Raw genomic sequence first — 22,100 nt, 5'->3', positions numbered from 1 at the left:
TTTCCCCTCTCCTTTGCACCTAGTTAGTGACTCCACTCAGCCTGTGGCCCTCACGTGAGAATTTATTTCTTCAGGGAACCCTTCCCTGACCTCTTTTAGGAGGCAAGCCTCTCTCTTACAGACTCTCATAGAACCATGTGATATTCCATACCTGTGGCAGTCACAATCTGATACTGCTGTGATTATTTAATTAATATCTTTCTACTTCTAAATTCCTTGAGGGCAGGGACCATGTCTACTTTTACTCATTTCATCTCCAGCAGTGGGAAGGCAAATATTAGACACTCAAAATATATGTTGATCGAATAAATGAATGGTCTTATAATTCAGCTTGCTTACAATGATCCTTTGGCTCAAAACCCTTCAGAGTTCCTAATGTTCAGTCAAGTCCAGTTTACCATGACATTCAAGTACCTCAATCTCCCTCTTTCGCTCATATTCCCATTCAGGCATCCTACACTGCAATCGAATTCCATGACTTGTCACACCACAGACATGTCCTGAGCTTCCTGATCCTGGTGCTCTGCCCAGTTATTAACTCTTCCTAGTAGCACTCCTTGTTTTCTGTCAAAAGCTTCTCCATCTTCTCAAGTTCCATCTGGACTTCTACAGGCAATCTTCCTTGATCTTTCCCCTATCTTCACGAGAATCAGTGTATCCCTGTCCTAAATTCATGAATGACTTTGTACGTCTTCACAATCCGTTACTAGATTCTGCAGGGCTGTATACATGTATTATTCCCCTATTGTACGGAATGCTTTCTGAGGGCAGAAACCACATTTTATTCAACTTTGTGGTGTCCACTCTGATGTAGAATAGGTACTTTGTAAAAGCATATTAAGTAAAAAGTAGAATGAACATGATCCTTTTTATTAAATCTCTTTAGAGATAATTATTTTTCTTATATATCAGAATTCTTCCTCTTTACCTCAAGAGAATATTCATTTTTAGAAAGTATGGATGAATTTATAAAGGGTACATACAACACATTACTGCATCATATATGCCATGACAAATGAACCTCAGTCCCGTATTTTGAAAGGGATCTGAAATTGCTAAATCAAGGGAATCCTATAAATGTAACACATCTTGATTTTTGCAAGGCAAAAGACAAGAAAATGAGGACTGGATTAGAATTTGAGAAGGTGGATGGTTGAAAATTGTCTGCAAAGCCCTGTGACAGACACAGCTTACCACCTCAGAAAAGGTCCTCACTGCCACTCTCTAAGGGCTCTTTCTATATTTGGCTTGTCATGTTAATATACTTGTGAACAGCTCGGTTCAACTATTAAATATGCAGGTGACTTAACTAGGAAGGAAGTTTAATATTCTCTATGACAGGACTGTGATAAAAATAGTTTCATATGCTGAAAAATATACCCAAATGAAATTAATAAAAATAGAACAATGATAAATGTAAATTTCAGCTTTGAAGTTTAAGCAACCAATCAAAGAAATATTGGATGTGATACAACACACTTAAAAGCACAATAAAAGATGCAGAAGGATTTTTTTCTAAGAATGCATACTCAGTTTAGCAACGGTATGGTTTGGATGTTAAAAAGCTAGTACAAATTGGCATGAAGAGAAGTATAGTGCCAGTTTAAGGGAAGTAAAAGTCCCATGAACACATTAGGCATCTCTGTGTATAGTGAGGGGTACATTTTAAGAATATAGACACTGCCGTTTAATCAGAGGAGAATCGTGCGCCTGGAAACCATTTCACTGGACCGATGGCTGAAGGAATTAATCAGCTTATAAAAGAGAAAACTGAAAGAGAGACACAGGAACTGTGTTTACAGGAGCTAGAAGAGTAATTCGGCTTTCTACAGAATCAGAAGTAGATTCTTGCAGATTTTCCTACAATATAAAACAGAATTTCCATATTATCAGCAATATTGAAAATAGAAATGAATGCATCTAAGTAGTACCAAGGCCACCTGCTTAATGTGTCTTCACAATGGCTGGTTCCCAGGGCTGACCACATAAATATTTTGTTTTTAGGAAAAAAAATCATTAAATCTTTTATAGATGGTAAAATGTTTTGTGGTTATTTTCATCACTTGTTGTTTTAGATTCCTCAAGACTAATATAATTACAATTCATTTCTTTAAAAAATCCATAATAATCCCATAATACTGTATTAATAGGATGTTAGAGCATCTCACTTAAAAAACCAATTTCATTTATCTTAGCTAGTGAGAACATGGGCAAGAACATCTAAGCAGTCGGTAATGTGATAAGGTCAATAAACCAAGATCTCAGTATGTCCCCAGGAAAATGTTAGGCCCACGCTCTGACTTTACATACAATTTCAAAAAGCTGATGATATGCTTTTCCAACCAATGGCCAATTAGAACCGGCAAATTAAAACCAGAGGGGGATGGTTATGGGAGGAAAACAGGGATAGTAGAACTAACCAAATTCAAACCGGCAAGTAGTAACAACCAACCATGAGAGATGATGAAGACAGACTATGGAAAGCAGATGTAGTAGTTTAAAAGGTAAAGCACACTAGGGCCTTTTAAATTACTGTAGGGGCAAAATCCCTTCACAGTCCCTGAGGGAATCATTACCCAATATTTGGTCTTCATACTGATGATCCGGTGTCACCAAGAGAATTTAAATCAAACTCACTATTCTCAATTTAAAAAGGCAGGGTAATGGTAACCTAAGTGATCCAACACACATGCTAAAAAATGATGGCACTAAATAGAATAATTTTCATTTCTCCAGAAAATTAACTTGTGTAGAAGAAAGAGTTCATTTGTTGAAGATGCCAGAAAGGTGAGGCATTTTTATATTGTATTATAGTACCAGGAGGAGGATACATATAGTTTGCTAGCACAATTTCAGTAAATGATAAATTTGTTTCCCTAAGTTGGTAACTATGTCTGTGGTAAAAAAAGGGACATTTTGTTAGCTCTGAAAAAATGACATTTTTTGAGATGAGATCCTCCAAAGTTTCTGAATGCCAGTATTAAAGTAATTAATGCAGCTAGTTTGTAATCATGGTAGAACAGTATCATGGCATAAGTCTCACATTCTGAGTGAAATATAAAATATTCAATCAAATTACACAGAAACTACATTTTCTAAGCCTTTTCAAGTGTCTGTCTCATGCTTATTCATCATCCATCCATTTATTCTCAGAGACATCACATTATCAATTGAGAAGAGACATTTATATTCTTTTTAAAACCAAAAATTTTTGCACAAAGGTGAAGCTTTTCTTTTGTTGTCCTTTTAGTTTCAATCATTGCTGTGACATGGCAATGCCCAGTCAATAAATAATTAAAACTTTACATATATACATAGGATGTGAGTATGTGTAGCACAACGTAACGTATTTTAAAATTAGCAGTTTTAAATCATAGAGTGAAAGTTCAACATGTAACATGGCTATATAACATGGCTTGCATACAAGACAATTACCAGGCACATAGAAACATTGCAGAAGTAGTTTGCCATTACATTTATCGTGGCTGAAACTATGAAATCCTGCTTGTGGTGAAGAACTGCAGACCAGAAATGATATTTCTAATGCCACTGAGGAGGTGGGCAAGGTTTAGTAAGAAGAACTCGGGAGGACAGAGCTGGTTTGATCCCACATTTAGCCACTTACTATATTATGACCACTGACAGGTTACTTACTCTGAGTGTTGTTCCTTACCTGTAAGATGGGGGGAAATTAATCAAAGTGAGAACATTTAGCGCAGTAACTGGCATGTATCAGGCATACAATAAATATTAGTTACCTTCCATTATTCTAAAAACAGATTTTATTACAAGTCAATTTTACCTTTACTTGCAAACTTGCTGATGCGACTCTCCTTTCCAGATCTTCTACCTGTTGAAGAATCCTCAAATCCACTTCCATTGCTTGTTCTTCTACTGACCAGTTCTCCACAATATCTCGAGTTACCTGGTTTTCTTCATTTTCATTTAATTCAATAATGGTAACTATATTTGAAAGGAAATTTATTTTAAAATCCACTTTATCTCTCAATGATTTCTTCCAGAATGTGAATGAAATTCCAGGGGTACCACGTACAAGTACATTTAACACACACAAATTCACTTGTGAATAAGCAAGGCAGCTGACTCTTGCAAAAGGAGCAATAAGTACTCTTCTTTAGAAACAGAACAGTATGTCTGCAGGTTGTAACAAACTATCAAAAGTAGTACCAATTTAAGAAAATGTAAATTGTTTTTGGGCAAGATAGGAAAAAAAAAGCCTATTAGTAAGAAATTAAGATTAAGACATACTAAAATATGCTTTAAGATGAAAGAATTAATTCTCATAACTAAGCAAGAGAGCAGAAATAAATCTCTTTTAGGTGCCCACCATCCTTATTCTCGATGCAGGCTTGAGTGATGTAATCCAGGTGTTTCTGAATTTGTTTTTGTAATGCCTTTTCTCTTATGCCTCTGGGATGTAGCACTTTGAGCAAAGCTTTTAAATCCTCTGGGTCAGTAATTCTCCACCAGCCAAACTGCATTTCTAAGCCAAGATAAACATGTAGGGCATTTACAGATATTCAGAATATGAATTAATGGCATGCTACAAATGAAAAAATTTATAACTATATAAAAGCATCAAAGATTCAGCTATAATATAGAGATCTGTAACAATACAATAAAGTAAGTGGCTACAGCAAACCCTCTCAAGGTACCCACCTTCTGGAATAGGCTTTGGACTAGGATAATCTACTGGTTTGGCTACTTCAAGAGCTGCAGGTGACTTAGAGGGCGGCTGGGCCCGAGGAGTTGGTGAAGAAGCAGCTGGCGCATCGGCTTGGGTAAGGGAAGTGTCCTCCCAAGGTGTTCTTGGCAGTAACAACTGGTCCCTGGGGAGAGGACTGTAGACCTTGCCTGCACCACCTGAACCGGTACTGACCAGATTCGAGTCTGTCTCTTCCACGCTGTTCTGTGTCACCGTTGGCTGCATGCTGCCCGGTGAGTGTCTCCCACGGTTCTTGTGAGGCAGTGCGCACCCATCTGCACCGCTCTTTGGTTTGGGGGTCGTTACATCTGACTCAGGAGGCACCTTAGCTACTTCTAAAAGCTTGCTTAATTTGGAAAAAGAGCCAGGATTCTGAAGAATTAGATTTGTGTTATCTTTTTCGTTAGGATCTTCCTTTTGCTCACAATGATCCGGATTTGAACAATTTAAAGGGTCGTCAGAAGTATCAAATATTTCTTTGGTCTGGATGCTTTCTGCTTTTTTTAGTTTTTTTCTTTCTTTTGCAATTTCTTTCAGCCCTACAAAATCCAAAAGCATTAAGAAGATCAGTTCCTCTAGATCAAACCATACTATATTTACTGCTATTTATCAAATCATATGCATAAATACTTTAACAAATTTCTCTAGCTTACTTAATACTCTTCATTTTTTTCTTTTATACACTAGCTTGTTACGCTCATTGGAAAAAATTTTGTAATTTTGTAACTAACCACAAAAAATTACAATAATAAAAAATATTAAAAGCCATAATATACAAATTACTGCTAACATTTTTGTATTAATTTTTCCAGGAATTCTCTATGCACACATGAAATCCTATTTTACAGATTTCCAACCTGTACGTTTTACTGAATAATACTCTTTAATTATTCTGATGTGTCAATAAATATATACCTATGCCTTAAATTGTAATTACTATATTCAGTGGAATATATCATAAAAAATCAACCTTCTATTGATAGTTATTAATAGGGTCCGATTATTCATTAGTAGAAACAATGCTAGAAATGAATGATCTTAGATCTGTGTTAGGATTTTTTTTCTCCTGATTTACTTCCTTAGGATACATTTCCAGAAAAAAACTGAGTCCTAAGATATTACTTTTCAGAGTTTTTGAAATATATTGTCAAATTGCCCTCCAGAAAGTCTAGATCAATATACAATCATACTTACACAAGGGCATCTGTTTGCCTACACCCTCAATGAAACTGAAGACTATCAATAACTTTTGTCTTTGGAAATATCCGGGAGGTGAGAATCTAAACTCTATTTTTTTCTGATCATTAATAAGACTGGATATTTTTCTGTAGGATAATAGGTATTTCTCCTTAGTGAACTTCTTGTCCATATTTTTTACCAGTGTTTTAATAATAATTGATAAGAAGTGTTAGAAAAATATAAACCTACTTTATTTAATTTGAAAAACGATGTATGTTCACAGTAAAATATTCAGTAATAAGAGGCTAATGTAACCCTTTCCTGCCCTACTCCCTCAGTTCCTATTTCTAATCTTCAGATGTAACTGCTTAATCAATCATGTCCATACATCCTTTGGGAAATCTTACATGCATGCATATGACTATTAGTTTGTGCTGTTACATAAATGGGATGCTACTGTTTTCTGCAACATTTTTATTTGGATAAAATTCAAATGCCTAAGCAAGGCCTCCAACACTGTATGATCTGGTTCCTGAAAACCACTCTCGTCCTTGCTAACCTTGCTCACCTTTCTCCCTTTTTTCAGCTTCTCAAACATGGTAAGTTATGTCCTTTCTTGGGGCCTTTGCACTGGGTGTTCCTCTGCCTGAAATCCTGTTTTGTTGACTGGCTCCTTACCCTTCATGTTTCAGATTAAGTATCACCTATTCACAAAGGTTTTCCCTGACTACTCTATTTCAAGTAGGGTCCCCATCTTATTATTCACCTTAGAATATCATCATCCTATATGTTTCTTTTGCAGAATTTACCATTATACACATTAACCTGCTAATTTTTAAATATTTCATTCCATACCCCACCCTACACACTACAATTTAACTCAACAAACGTTACTTAAAGGCAGAGCAATGTTTATATTGCTTTAACAGGATCCCAGCTACCTAACATGGTGGCTGCTATGAAACTGGGGCTCAATAAATACTTTTTGGATGATGAAATAAAAGGATGACTTTACTATTTTCACTATATACCTTAGATTGCTTTCTGTGGTGAAACATAGAACTGTACCACATTTTCCTTCAGTCAGCTGCATAATATTCTTATATGGGTATCATAATTTATTTATTCATATATCCAAAGCTCGCAAATTTCCTTAATTTTGTACAAGTTACTAGCTAGCAAGGAAGTACTAATATTTGTGCTTGATTTATTCTGAGAACTAGTATCTCAAAAATCACTTTCATATATCCAAAAACAAACAGATCAACTAACCACACTAGGTCTGAGACTAGTAGGGGATTTCAGAGGTGATACATTTTAATAGCCTATTCATGGGGTCGTTAACTTTAATATCCAAATTCTTACTTATAGACAGTTAAACCTCTCATTAAAATGTAAAAATTATTTTTAAAATCTTGGAAGTTTATAAGGATGTTAAGTACACAGAGATTTTTTAGATAGTTTTTCTTTCACCAATTTCACACAATCCCCTGTTCTTTCCAGCCCTTACTATGCTTCAACAGACACTTAGATTGGTCCCCTATCTTGGCTATTGCAAATAGTGCTGCAATGAACACGGGGATGCAGATACTGATTTGAGTTTCCATTTTCATTTGTTTGGATAAGTACCCACAAGTGAAAGTGCTGGGTCATATGCTAGTTCTAACTTTTCTGAGGAACCTCTGTACTGTTTCCAATAGTGGCCGCAACAATTTACATTCCCTGCAACAGTACCCAAGAGCTCCCTTCTCTCCACATCCTCACCAACACTTATTTCTTGTCTTTTTGATAAGAACCACTCTAACAGGATGAGGCGATATCTAATGTAGTTTGCATTTCCCTGACAGTTAATGATGTCGAGCCTCTTTTCAGGTACTTGTGGCCATCTGTGTGTCTTCTTTGGGAAAATGTCCACTGAGATCTTTAGATTGTTTATTTTGCTATTGAGTCATATTTGCTTTTGAGTTCTTTATATACTTTGGATAACAGGCCTTTATCAGATATAAGATTTGCATATATTTTTTCCCATTTAGTAGATTGCCTTTTCATTCTGTTCATGTTTTCTGTTGCTGTTCAGGGGCTTATTAGTATGACAGTCCCACTTACTTATTGACTTATTAGTTACTTAGTTTATGTTTTCCATGCTTTAAAATATTTTTATGTTTAAATATTTTAAGCAATCAGTTAAAAAAAGAACTCACTACACTCTCCTGTTTAACTAACATTCTGACCCATTCATATCAATCTTTAAAAATAAACACAACTGAAGCCTCTAAGTGCCCTCCCTGATTCTATCTCTATCAGCAACTTTTACCCTGGGAAGGCAGACCATGACTTTCACGCATCATTCCAATATAAGATTTTATACCCATTCTTCATATTCTTTGACTCACAAGAAATAAATTACTGTGCAGAAGAGTAACTCTGCTTGTTATAGGCCAACAATATTTACATTCCAGCCACTATTCTAAACCATTTTCAATTATTATTAACCGTCCTTTGTGCCCCAAGCCAAGGGTACTTACATTGTTATATAGTACCTGTTCTAGACACCTATGTGATTAATCAGTCCCTTCTTTACATTGGACTGTTAAACATCTACATGGATGGCATGGACTAATGTTTTGTTTATCTTTGAACATCCAGTGCCCAGAAATGCCCGACACATACTGCGTATTCAAAAAAAACGAGCTGAAAGAAGTTTTCGCCTCCCTACACCACCCTCGGGCAATGGCTACATGTAAGCACTGACTTGACGCTGTGGCCCCATCAGAATCTAAGCATTTGAAAATGCCCATAGTATTCTGAAACATTCAATTCAAGACAGTTTACCGGGCCTATAAATGCACTGTGTACTGCGCTAGTTAATTTAACAGAAACGGAGCCAGAAAAGCAGAGTCTAAAGGTAGAATATGAAGGATGTGTGATAATACTTAAGAAAGTAAGAAGTTTAATGGAGAAGAAGGTAATCACAAATTTCAAACACATACAAGACTTCAAGATGAATGAGTCTTATGCTAAGGGTCTTAGATTTAAGCAGTTTACCTCCAGGGCTACCGTCAGGATGGATGGTTGCTGCAAAGGTTAAAGAGTAAAGCACATGTTGGAAAATTTGACAGTGCGAAGGAAGAGAAACGGAGCAGCAGCCACACAGTAAAATACAGGTAAAGATCTGTGTCCACTAAATGGGTGGATGTCAGAAAGTGCAGAAGAAGAAAAATAATGGACTGGAAAGGAATATTTATCAGTGAAAGGGGCATTATGAGTTCAAAAGAAATGAAAAACAAGGTTTTACAATGTTTATCCACAATGCACATTTGATTCTGGAAGCACACAATATATCGAAGGAGTAACAGGGTTTTAAAACGTATGGTTTGTTATATTACTTTGTAACAGATTAATGGCTCCTACCTGCAGCGCTCTCCATGCCTTCTACAAAAATCCCCCCACACTGGGGAAAAATCCAATACCGACGTCTGTAACGATCCTGGCCAAACATCATCGAACGTAAAGAGTGAGACGCATCAAAGAGCTCCCTTCTGTACTGACTCTGTTGCTGTTAAAAAATGATGCATACAATTACGCTATGGGTGTTAAGCACTTTAAAAATTGATATTTAAGTGACTTTATACTTATCATGGCTTTAGAGCAGGTAGATTTCACTATTGAAGAAAGGCAGCAAAAGAACTAATATCACACATCTGACTTCAGTTCCAGTAACAGTTGTAAAGACAGAAATTACTTTGAGGGTAATTAGAATATTTTTGTTGCCAAGGATTAAAAATGTTTTGTTTTATTAGGTATCTTATAGTAAAGCATGTCTTATATTTGGTAATAAACAATGTGATCAAGTGTTTCACTGAGCCAAAGAAAATTGGCTCAATTCTAATGTTACAGTGTGTAACAAATAACACTCACATATACCTGTATTTGCCAATTTTTATACTCATGCTGCAAACCTTAGGCAGCACATCACTAAATTTTGGAATAACTGTGTGATGAATCTAATGACATAAAATGCAGATATCTCATAATACTAATCCTGAAATACTTCACTAATGCTACTGAAATTCAGTTTTACATGAGAAGTACATACATATACAGTTTATAGATCCAGTGCAAATAAAACCCACAAATACACTAATGTAAAATACAACACAGGATGCTGAAACTATTACCATGAAATCTGACTGAATTTTAAAAGTAATGAATTCCAAGAAATAATTTATTGATATTTTGTATTTAAATAAAGAGCTAAAGAATATAGCTCTTGATTAAGTTAGTACCATGTCTTAAGAGGGAGGCCTTTAACATTGGCAAGAAACTTTTACGGTTTAATTGTGAGAATGTTTCTGGAGCTCTCCATTTTAATTACTTACAAGAAGCTTGCTTTTATTTAGCAGTCACAAAAAAGGAATCCCATACAAGGTGGATTTTTAAAACACTGCAAAAATGATGTACGCTATAATCTGAAAAGTGCTTACTTTACTCAGCTTTTCAATCTGTTTTTCTAGCTCTTCAACACTTGCTGCTTGGTCACCTTCATCCTATACATGACAAAATACTGTATCATTTACCGGTTTTAAGATTTATTCAATCAATCAGTGGATATTTAATGAAGGCCTCCTATATGCAAAGCACTAGGATAGGCCCTATGGAAATGAGTAAGCCTCAGCTCTCAGTTCTTTGTAAACTAATAATCTGGTAGGGAGACACATGCACATCACACTATGAAAATAAAAACCACTACACAGAGGAAGCCATAGGGACCCCAAAAGAGGTAGAGATTTAAGAGTCATGGAGTTCAGGAGAGGGTGAGATTACTTTTAGTGGGAATCTTTACCAGGAGAGGCTACATGGAAGAAGTTGTGTCTTAATTAGCTACCGAAGAGTGGTTCGGATTTGATCAATCAGAGAAAGGGCAGGGCATTCCAGAAAGAGTATGATGTATCTTGACATGAAAGGTACATGAAGAGGTAAGACAGGAGATGAGGCAAGGATGAGTTCAGGGTTAAACGATCTAGAGCTATAAATGCTTGACCACGGTCAATAACGTGATCCTTTGAGGGAGGTTAAACGTGAGAACTATGCTTACAAAGATAATACGGCAATAGTTCTAAGATGGCCTGGAGCAGGGAAAGGATTAACATTGTCAAATCTGGTTAGTATTCCACTGCAGTGATTCAAGAGGGAGGGAGAATGTGGGACTTACATAGGTAAAAGAAACAGAAACGGACAAAAACAAATGGATATAAGAGATTATTACCTAATTAGAAATGTTAAGTCATGGCAACTCATGGGTATGAGGCAGAGAGGGGTGAGGGAGACAAAGGAAGGAGTAAATTATGGTAAGAGTTTAAATCTGGGAGACTGCAAAAATACTGGTACCATTCACCGAAGGAGTCATTTTTAGGGCAAAGAAGGTAAATTATATTTTGAACACATTGAGCTTTTAGAAGAAAAATAATCCGTACAATATATATTACTAATTTCATAAGTGGTACTTTACTGGTGATTACATGAAATTTTTCACTCTAGAAAATGAATATAGGAAAACAACCACCAAATTATATGTTTTAGAGGGAAAGCATCAAGTAAAAGGTACATGTATTTTCTTTGTATCTTAGCCACGCTACTTCCTATGGGCAAACTACTTAACTCTTCTAAGACTATTTCCTTACCTGTAAATTGGTAACAACATTTCCTGTAACATGGGGGCATCTGTGAGGGCTGAGAAGAACAGATCTGAAAGTAACCAGCAAACTTCCAGGCACACAGTGTGCAAACTGGTTACTTTCCCTCTTTCTGAAAATTGTATCTAGAAAATGCAGGTACCTCTTAGGTTTAAAAAAGTAAAATTTGTTTCTGGTGCTCATTTTCTAGAAGCATTTTTAAAAAGCCACACTGCCACCAGCCACTCATGAGCAGGTATTTCTGGATGAGTATAGTTATCTCCGCAACAAAAGGAAAAGAAAAGAAAGCCTCAGTAGCTTTAGTATTAACTATCATTTATCTACTTCTCATCCACTTTAGGGGAGCAAGTTACAGAGGCATTTAGGCATACTATTTGTGCTAACAGTAACACAATTTCTACTTCAGGAAAGAAGCCTTAAAAGAGAACAGGCCCAATGACCCTCAAATAGATAATTACATAATTACATGTCTGTATGGTTCTAAAGTGATCTTTTTGACTCGCAGGGCAAATGTTTGATAATATGCTTACACACAAATACAATTCAAGCAGCAGTAATAAAAAATACTTGCAAAAGACATCAAAGTAACTATGTATCAGTCAAATAAACTTAGTGCTGTTTCTAAGACTCTCCCTAAGATGAAAAGGAAGTAAAGTGTCTACTAAGGTTTGTTTAAAGCAAAGCAGTTTTGACTAATAGTCCTTATAATTTTAAGAGATGTGTAGAACTTGAAAGGTCAGAGAAAGGCAAGGAGACTAGGCACAAAGAACTTGTCTCTGCCATGGTTCTCCATGATTTCCCAACCAAAACAGAGGTCATTGTATGTCCCTGTGTGTCAAAGTTCAATCATCCACATAACCTGTTACCAGGCCAACTTGTGAAGTTAGAGCTCACGTAGGTTTCAACACAATTCTAAGGTTTAGGTATACAGACTCCATGTGCTGAAGGAATGAGGAGTGTGGAGAAGAGGGAATCATCTTTGAGACAAAGGGGGATGGACTTAGTCAAGGGCAGGACCTTCTAACTGAAAGCGATCACACGGGTCTCAAGGGAAAGGCTACCTGAAATGCATCTTCCAGGGAGTTTTAATTCCTGGCACTCTCCCTAAACTTTAATCAAGAATCTAAACCTACTTTTTGAGGAATAATGTATCTATCTTTTCATTGGGCTCACTAAATAGTTAAATTTTTTAAGGCAATTGATAAGTGGCTACCAGTTCTTCATCATAACAGATAACTCTAAAATCACTTAAAAGAAATGTTATTTTGACTTGTTAGGTCCTAAAATTATCTTAAAAAGTTTTTAAACTGTTTTCTCACATTAATAACATATACATTTGCCAGGATTTTGCTCAATGAAACCCTATAATCTAACTATAATTCAATTAAAAAGTCACTTTAAATGATATATGTGGTTAAGATTTATCTACCTTGCCCCGTTGATTATTTTCTTTATATTTTCAACCCCCTCTCTTAATGACTCCCTTCAACCCGAAATCATATTTAGCCTTTCACATCTGAGTAATCCTTGGTTATCTGTCCCCCTTCAGGAACCACCTTTTCCTCTGAGGCACAATGCTTACAGAAGTCATCTCACCTCCTCACCTTCTATGGTGCTCGATCCGTCGCCACCCAGCTCCTGCTCTGACCCGACTAACGACTATGCTGCCACTGGTCCCCAGTGACCTCTGCCTTGCCCGATCCCACGATCCCACAGACACTTTCGATCCTCATCACACTAGACTCCTGCTGCATTGTTTATCACTCCCTCCTTTTTGAAATGTTCAGTTTTCTTCATTTTTGCTACTACTACATGTGTAGAAAAGAGCTGACATTGCAGGTCTGACTGCTCTCCTTTGAAAGGCCTGCGCAAAAGGCTGGTCCCTGGCTGGTGTCTGGGAACTTGGATTTCAGAGGGTTTCCTCCCACGCTGATAGATTGGCTCACTGGAACCCAACTGTGCTAATGGGGTGTATACTGAACACCTGTTTTTCTCCTGGGAGTTTTATACTTGTCATAACTCATTCCTAGAAGACTTAAGCCCATCCTGTGTGATTCCACTGGGAAAAGACTCTTAACAGTGTGGGTCTGGTTTCCTCTGGGCTGTGGCTCACACGCCTTTTCTCTCTGCTGATTCTGATGTGTGAATCTTCCTAGTGAGTCACTGACTCTGGTGATGGCCTCAGAGATCCTTGACCCATTACAGACATCTCCTACCTCTACGACTGCTCCTTCTTCAACAAGAAGCCCTACAGGATCTTCTGAAATATTGACATCCCCTGGGGTTCCAACTTCAGTCTACTACTCTGTTCCCTAAACCAATCCCCCTGTACAGAAATCACCCACCTCATGATTTTAAACTACTGTCTGTGTGAATAACTTCCAGATCTATACGTTCATGACTGAACTGACCTTTACGCTTCAGATTCTTATATCCAACTTACTGCAGAACTGCTGCAAAGGCACCTCAAACTTAACTTGTACAAAATAAACCCACCATCGTTTCTTGTCTTCCATTATCTGTTCTGCACTCCCCTTCTCCTCTATTATCTATTTATTCTGTTCCTCCTGATTTCTCTAACTCAGTTAATGGCAAGAATACCATGCAGCCTCCCAAACCAGATGGTTGGGAATCAATCCTACCCTTCCATCAACCTACCAGTTCAAATACTACTCATTCTTCTTCCTAAGTATTTACTGAAATCTTTTCCTCCTTCTTCCCAACTACCATCGGACTCGTTTTGGACCCTACAACTCATTAAACTCTTGCAACATCTCCTCCTGACTGACCTTCCACCTCTGATCTTCCCCTACCCCAAATCTACTTCTATTTTCCATGGAGCTGCCACAGTGAGCCACTAAAAAAAGCAAGTGTGACTCTGTCATTCTGTTACTTACAAAGAGGAAGCAATGGCTTCCTCCTACCAAAAAAGTGTAAATCCTAGTTCACAGTTGTTGCTAGGAGGCTCTCTAATAACAATGAAGCACTTGTCAGTCACTTAAGGCGCATCGTGTTTTCAGATTCCTACGTCCGTTTATGCTGTTCTTTCTGCCCGAGCACTTCTCTATGGGTTCTTCCCCAGGTTAACATTCAGCCCACCTTTTAGCCTCAGCCAGTGGGCCCAGAAAGCCTTCGTTGAGGACCTATACCTCATAAAGGTTCAATGCCCTTCCTTTCCGCCTGCCTAGCACAGCGTAAATACCACCGGCAAAGCAGTTAACATGTAGTACATTACATTTTCTTATGGCAAATCTTCCTCAGTGAGACTGCAAGTTGAGAGAGGACTTTCGGTACCTTACTCATCTTTGATCAAAAGTGCCCAGAGCGAGGCACATAATAAACTGATGCTTCTGAAATACATCAGTTTCACTAAATGTGACAATACTTTCAAGGCATTAAGTATTGTACACATATAAGCTAGTATTTTACCAGAATGAAAGAGGATAACTGAAATTAAGAATCTACATGGTTCTTTGAAGAACTCTCAATATGTTCTATAAAAAGAAAAACTTGACTTTGTTTATTCAGTGTAAGCCCATCCCATGTGTGGGCAATTATTAAACCATCACAAAAAACTTTACGAGGTGATTGTTATAAATATTCAGTTTTCAGATGAAGAAACTGAGGCAAGTAAGTGTCAAAATGGAATTCAAACCCAAATCCACCTGACCCCCAAATTCTGTTTTCAGTATGTTATGTTACCTTTGTCAAGTAATAAAATCTACCTAAACTTGATTACCTCATCTTCACAGACATCAGTTTTCTTTCCTTTTTTGTCTTCCTTGTCTTCCTCCTCCTCCTCCTTGTCGCCATCAGCGTCATTGTCCCCGCCCTTCCTTCTTCGCTTGCATCCTGCAGTGGGGGTGGCCGACTCGTGCTGCTCTTCTCCAAGATCGATGCCACCTGAAGTGTCTCTCTTGCCTGCTTTCTTAGCATAAATGATTCGGAGCCTTTAAAATGTAACAAAATCATGATGTACAAGAAAACCTTCTCTTCATACTTTTTAGAGAAAATAATGTGAGTTTTAAGCAAAAATGCCTTACGGTGAGTAATAAGTCAATGGCAATAAAACTAGAGTTAAGGAAATTTAAGAAATATGTTTCCAGAAATTACAGAATATATTGACTTTTAAGAATTATTCTGGATCTCTTTGGAATTAGAATATATTTAAAAAATAAAACTTAGCTGAAAAAATTAACTAGCAATGACCAATGATAATTCCTGATCCCATGCTATCAGACTGAATAAATTTCTGTTCAAATTATGCAAAGAAATATCCTCTTACATAGAAATTGAGTAATTTCAGCATTACATTTCCTGGCGGGAAACTAATTAAGCTTTAATTCTGAATACATTTGGATATTTTAGACTCTATGAAAGCAAACTTTAATTAGAAAGCAATTTTAAAAAGTGGCAGTTCTAAACAGATTCTACTTATGACAAAAGTAACTTGATAACCAACAACAATCTTAGAAAACGTGATTGCTTGACTTCTTTGGGAGCAAAAATGTAAACTGACTTTTTTCTAAGTTTGAAGCATAAGATGTTCAATGACTCTAATTACAACTTTTGTCCATTGCAGACTCTCACCCTAGGTTTTATTAATTTCTTAATTCATCTTAATTAAGCTTTACCTTTTTTTATTTCTTAGACATAATAAACTTTAAATTCTGTGTTTGGAATTTATGTTTTACTGGGGAATTTATACAATGGGAAACAGTATACTAACTTTAATAAAACAGGACTTACTTGCGGAGTTTACCTTCTACCATCCATTTCTCTCTCCTCAAGTTTGACATATAATCAGTGTTCTTGTCAATTTCACTGTCAATGCAAAAATTTATTAGAAGACAGAAATTAATCCATTATGCAATATGTTAACATGGTGAGTAAACTGTTGCCATTTCTTGCTAAGTAAAAGTGATGTCAATGAGTAGTGAAAACAAGTGAAAAATTATATCAATACAGTATATCACAGCTAGGAGATGTACAGAAGACTTAGTATGTCCACCAATGGTAGTAATGCATGGCTCTGAAATATACAGATTGATCCTTTTCCTAGAAAGGTAAAGAACTAAAAGTAACAATAATTAAAATATGCAAAATAATGAATAGAAAGAACAAGATGAATATGGATTTGTTCACCGGAACTTGAAATACTAGAGTGCAAAATTTACTTTGACTCTTAAACTTAAGTTTTTAAAAGTACAATACATCAATAAACTAATATTAAATTGTTATTAGCACATAAAAAAACTAAAAAGCTGGATAATTCTATTAATGGCTATGAAGGAAAATCACGTAGTTATTTCTCACTGAAAGATGTCACAGAAAGAAAAAATTCCGGATTCTTGCAAAGGTGCTACCTTCTGGTGCCATAGTAAGAAAAAACTATTTTTATGTTTCCTTATATGAATAATTAACAGAATTAAGTAAACAAAATGGTTGCAAAGCACATGCAGTTAAGATTCAAACTTTCAACAGACTGCAATAAATACATTAAAATAGTAGTAGTAGTAGTAGTCATCTCTGAATGGTGAGATTAAGTGTAATTTTTTTTTCTTTGTGCTTTTCTGTAACTTTGGATTTTGCATTGGTAATCTGTGTTACTTTGTAATATAAATTATTTCGATGAGACAAATTGAGAACAGGAAGGAAGCGCCAGAGAAGTCTAGGCACGGGCTCACCTCACCACCCTCCTGCTGCACGCCAGCTCACTGATCAGGAAGGCCAGCGCCGAGGCTTTCTGGGCCGGAGTGTGGGCCTGAAAAGCCTTGGTCCTCAGGCTTTCGGTGAGCTCAGTCTGTCCACAACGGGCCTCCATAAAGATCTGCAAGATCTCGGAAACATTGTCTCGATTCAAACCAACATTCAGCAAATGTTCTCCAAGAGCTGTTTCGGCCTATAAAAGTTTGGCATTTTTGTCAGTATTGATCCTAACCGTACAGAACATAAAAACAATTAAGATTTTTAAATGTTTTTATTATATTATCTATATATTACTGAAAAGGGCTTTATTCAGACTTTAAATGAAGTGAAGATAAAAATAGACCACAGATGACAGACAGGTATTTGAGTACTTGCGTCTTTCTATTCCTTCTTTAGACAGGCAGGAAGGAGAGTATGTGAACTGATGAGTAGATATCATACCTTCTTCGACTATAGAAACTATCTCAAGCTTTCTAAGGCTTTATCTAGGCGTTCTATCAGTACTGGTTGCGGGAGGCCCAGGGGCACTACTGTTGTGTTTTCCAGCTCTAGAGTGTCATGGACTTTATTGTCTGGTATACTAAATAGGAAAATGGAAGAACAAGCAACTGGTGCACCTGGAAACTTCTCTCTCCATCATATTATCTACAGCAAAGCTGACTGAAATGTGTATCTTAGCTGGAATTATGATCCATTTGAATTTCTTGAGTATCCACTGAGAGGTAGAGTCTTAACATGCTGATCTTAGAGGTGCTGCCATTAGCCTCAATTGTTCACAGTGATTGAGAGCACACAGCATAATTTCAAAAGGCATACATAAATTTTAATTCTTTATGATTTATAAATTCTCTTTTGCTAATATCACTTTTCTTAAGTCAGCTTGGTTTTGGCCAAAAGCTAGAGAAAAATAAGAGTCATCTGGGAATATCTACATTCCCTAGGCTTTATGAACCAGGTTTTCCTAGATGTGGACCATTTGCAACTGAAAGCAAATCTACACTTAACTTTGTGAGATGCGGAAAAAACTAGATCAGTGTATACACTCTTCTGCTAATATGCTAAAGCCAGTTATCAGTGCACTGAGGGTACAAATTAAAATAATTTTTTGTATTTTGTTTTTTTACCTTGTATCCTGTAATTAGACCTGGATCACACACAGCAGCTGACAGGAGCCTCACAAGCAGGTCTTGTACTTTATCCATGCTGTCCCCTAGATTCAGCAATCCCTCTTGAATAATACTCAGGTTTGGAACATCAGTATTTCCATTAAAGCCTAAAGCTTTACCAAACTCTCCTAAGAACTGCAGCACCACGAGACAGTTTGAAAATGTACTTCCAGAGAGAGCAAGTCCTGGAATACGAGGCAACTCTGGCAAAGGCTGAAAAATAAAATAAAAAACTAATTAACTAAAAAGGCGATGACTTCAGATCTTCTGAAATAGAACAAGTTGCTGTCTTTCTTTGCTCTTGAATTCTGCCAGTGGTTTTCTGTCTAGACTGTGGATTCCCTGAGGGCATTTCTGCAACCCCATAGTACTAAGCACGGGATTTTGAAACCAAGCAACCATCAATAAATTTTAGTTGAACTCAATACGAACTCAGAATTCTGAAAAAAGAACACAATTTTAATTAACATATTGATAGAACATGGGTTACATAACTGGAGCAACAGAAGAAATAAGCATTTCAAAAGTACTTGGCCATGGACATACTAAGTAGGGCACGTGTACTAATTTCTTCTAATGACAGAGACTGATAATTCACGCTTTTTTGGTAGCTCAGAAACTACCGTGTATCTATGGGCCGATGGGAGGATGGTACCATCTTTGGCTAATTAATGCAGATAAATTATTCGGTCCACATGACCAGAACCCATGATCCTATCAAGAACCCAGTTACACTGCAACTAATAGTCTCTAGGCTTGTAGCAAAACACTAATATTGAATTTCAACACTAAAATTAGAAAGCAGCCTCTTTTGCTACTTCTCAAATATGCTCACATATTAACATTTTAATAACAAAGCTGTAGTACCAGTTGTCATGAATATTTAAGAAGTAAATAAGGCAATAAGGTCCATGAATGAGACTTAATAATAGTATTTTAAATTTTGATTAGAAAAAAATGAACTTTTAAATATTTCTATTTCACTGGTCTTTGTTAAACAATGTTCCTCCACCCTGCAGTTACTGAAACAACTAACCAATGACCTTTTCTAGTAATACTGTGTGGAAACACAGAACGATGGATAATATCTGATAGCATACAAACCTTACATGTTCCATTTGAAAACCATCTAAGTCTGAATCTTTTTTCTTGAACATATCAGACATACACATACCATATGATTAAAAAAATTTATATAACAAAGCTAACAAAAGTAAGGCTTAAAGTGGACTTCTATATTTGATTTATTGCATATGGATTTAAACGGAAGTAACAAATTCAAGAAAATAGAGGTCATTTAGGATTTTTTAAATATTGCTCACTGTGAGCCTACTAAATGTGTCAACTAACCTATGTACCCTCTCTGGACATAGGAAAATTTAAACATGCAGTTTTACTAAAACTAGTGTTTATACTTTTATTTGTAGTTAAAAGCATTTGTGCAAAGAATATTATTATCACTAAATCCCCACTAGGATATTTTTGCTTTAAGTGCTTTAGAAAAAGCTGAAAAGAGACAATCACTCTTTGTATTATCAGATGAACATGGCATATAATATAGATGCTATTGACTAACTATAGTATTATTGACAGTATTACACAAATATGTATTATTGACGATTTTCTAGAAATACCATCTTAACTATAGCCAAACATAATTGATTTCTTCTGATAAGTATGTACATTATGCCAGTTAACATGATTATCTCGCTCTTTCCAAATTTCTACTTTTACGTATTTTAGCAACATCTGTGAAAACAACAGGAGAGAAAACACATGAGGTCCTCTGACTGGACACATTTCTTGGCTTTCAAGGTGATAAACAGTATGGACCCTGGAGTTTAACAAATTGGAGTTTGGATCCAAGGTGCCACTTATTAGTTGAGTCATCTTGGGCAAGTTCCTTCACCTCTTTGTGTCAAAGTTTCTCACTTGTAAATGGGCATAAATACCTCTTCTACAGGATTGTGGTGAGGATTAAATGGGAGAATTCATACATAAAAAACACTTAGCACAGTGCCTGGAAAGTAGTCAACATACTCAATGAAAGTTAGCTAACAAGGCTAAAGCACTGAAGGAGGTTACAGATTATAAATCCTGATTTATTTAAATATCTAAGGGGGTTTGAGGAGAAGGTAGATCTTTCTGTATCTAAACGTATAGGAAGGACCAAATGAAACAGAAATCTTATATACTTTTATCATTCACCCTTGTAGATTTGTACAGTGTTTTTATTTCAACGAAAAAGATTGGCAGCACTCCACCACTTATATATTTAGAACTTCCATTTCCAGCGCAGGAGGTTGATAGACTTATTGGTGGCCATCCAGGAGAAGCACACTGACCTAGACTTGGAAATCCACTGCTCAGCTGGAAGTGGAAACCTTCGTACTGGCAGCTCTGGCAGACGAATGAGGTGAGAACACAGCAAATTTATTTATTGAAATGGTTTACATGATAAATTACCTTTTGGTCTGCTAAGCACATGTCTTCATTAGGCTTCTTTAGTTCTTTTGCAATTTCTAATTCTAATCTTCGTTGCTCTAGTTTAAGCTCTTTCTTTAATCTTTTCCCAGAACGTTTTAGTTCTTTTGCAATTTCTAATTCTAATCTTCGTTGCTCTAGTTTAAGCTCTTTCTTTAATCTTTTCCCATCACGTTTTTCTTGCTTCGACCGTTCTTTTTCCTTAAAAAGAAAACCATGCCCACATAGTCTCTTTAACCATTATTAAGTTTGAAAAACCTTTAGTTAAAATTTAAAAAGTGATCTGTGTTATGTCCGTGAACAGAACTGTCCAAGCAGGTTTAGCAACAGACATAGGATTGCATAGAAATAACTTATTTTGCTTTTCAGTATTGTCACTCTTTGAATTTCAAAATAATCTTATGACTGTATATATTTTTGTGCAGTTGATCCTTGAACAGCACAGGCTTGGACTGCATGGGTCCACTAATATGCAGGTTTAAAAAAAATACACACACCGGTAACTTTTTGGAGATCTGCAACAATTTGAAAAAAAAAATTTTCTTTTCTCTAGCTTTAGTGTGAGAATACAGCGTATAATACATATAACATACAAAATATGGTTGATGATCTGCTTATGTTATCAGTAAGGCTTCCCAGTCAATGGTAGGCTATTATAAGTAGTTAAGTTTCTGGGGAGTCAGGTGTTATATGCAGAGTTGTTTCCTTAATGTCACATTGTTCAAAGGCCAACTGTGTGTTGTGTGTGTGTGTGCGTGTGTATTCTTGGGCATCATTTTTAACTAGTGATGTGCAGTACTTTTTCCAATTAAAAAACCATAGCTATAATATGGAACAGAAGGTAAGAGTGTGGTCAATTTTTAGGATAAAACGGAGATTTCCAAGAAATCTTTGAAAATAGTAGGATCTTTAATACTTGGTGACAGGCATCCATTTTTGTTTACTAATACAGATACTTCAAGGGAAACATGGCATCTCAAAATTCAGTGAATTTAGTGAACTTATCCACTAATTTATTATTTAGTCAAATTAGTCACTAATTTATTTAGTGAATTTTAATGAATTGTATAGGACTAATGCAAATCCTGCGGTTCTGGAGTAAGATGACTCAAAGAACCAGCTTCAAATGGCATGTGTAGACAG

General features: G+C 36.3%; 2 protein-coding genes across 2 annotated transcripts in view; one reads left to right on the top strand and one right to left on the bottom strand.

Annotated features, from left to right (window-relative positions):
* LOC130678887 (enoyl-CoA delta isomerase 2-like) overlaps window positions 1-14,386 on the top strand; it is an 85,550-nt gene extending 71,164 nt beyond the window's left edge. Inside the window, exon 6 of the mRNA XM_057493940.1 lies at window positions 13,148-14,386. Within this exon, the coding sequence (XP_057349923.1) occupies window positions 13,148-13,282 (135 nt within the window). The 3' untranslated portion in view covers window positions 13,283-14,386. The remainder of the gene's footprint in view (window positions 1-13,147) is intronic.
* Window positions 1-18,629, bottom strand: part of LOC130681286 (bromodomain adjacent to zinc finger domain protein 2B-like) — a 28,609-nt gene extending 9,980 nt beyond the window's left edge. The window contains exons 1-9 of the mRNA XM_057493936.1: window positions 18,432-18,629; window positions 17,286-17,500; window positions 16,348-16,422; window positions 15,338-15,548; window positions 10,390-10,452; window positions 9,317-9,461; window positions 4,681-5,265; window positions 4,349-4,504; window positions 3,803-3,963 (exon numbers count right to left, since the gene is read on the bottom strand). Coding sequence (XP_057349919.1) covers window positions 3,803-3,963; window positions 4,349-4,504; window positions 4,681-5,265; window positions 9,317-9,461; window positions 10,390-10,452; window positions 15,338-15,548; window positions 16,348-16,422; window positions 17,286-17,500; window positions 18,432-18,509 — 1,689 coding nt within the window. The 5' untranslated portion in view covers window positions 18,510-18,629. The remainder of the gene's footprint in view (window positions 1-3,802; window positions 3,964-4,348; window positions 4,505-4,680; window positions 5,266-9,316; window positions 9,462-10,389; window positions 10,453-15,337; window positions 15,549-16,347; window positions 16,423-17,285; window positions 17,501-18,431) is intronic.
* Window positions 18,630-22,100: the final 3,471 nt, after the last annotated feature.

Source organism: Manis pentadactyla, chromosome 16 (genome assembly GCF_030020395.1).
Source record: "Manis pentadactyla isolate mManPen7 chromosome 16, mManPen7.hap1, whole genome shotgun sequence".
NCBI lineage: Eukaryota > Metazoa > Chordata > Mammalia > Pholidota > Manidae > Manis > Manis pentadactyla.
The sequence above is the reverse complement of the archived record's forward strand: the minus strand, read 5'-3'. Positions and strand labels throughout refer to the sequence as shown.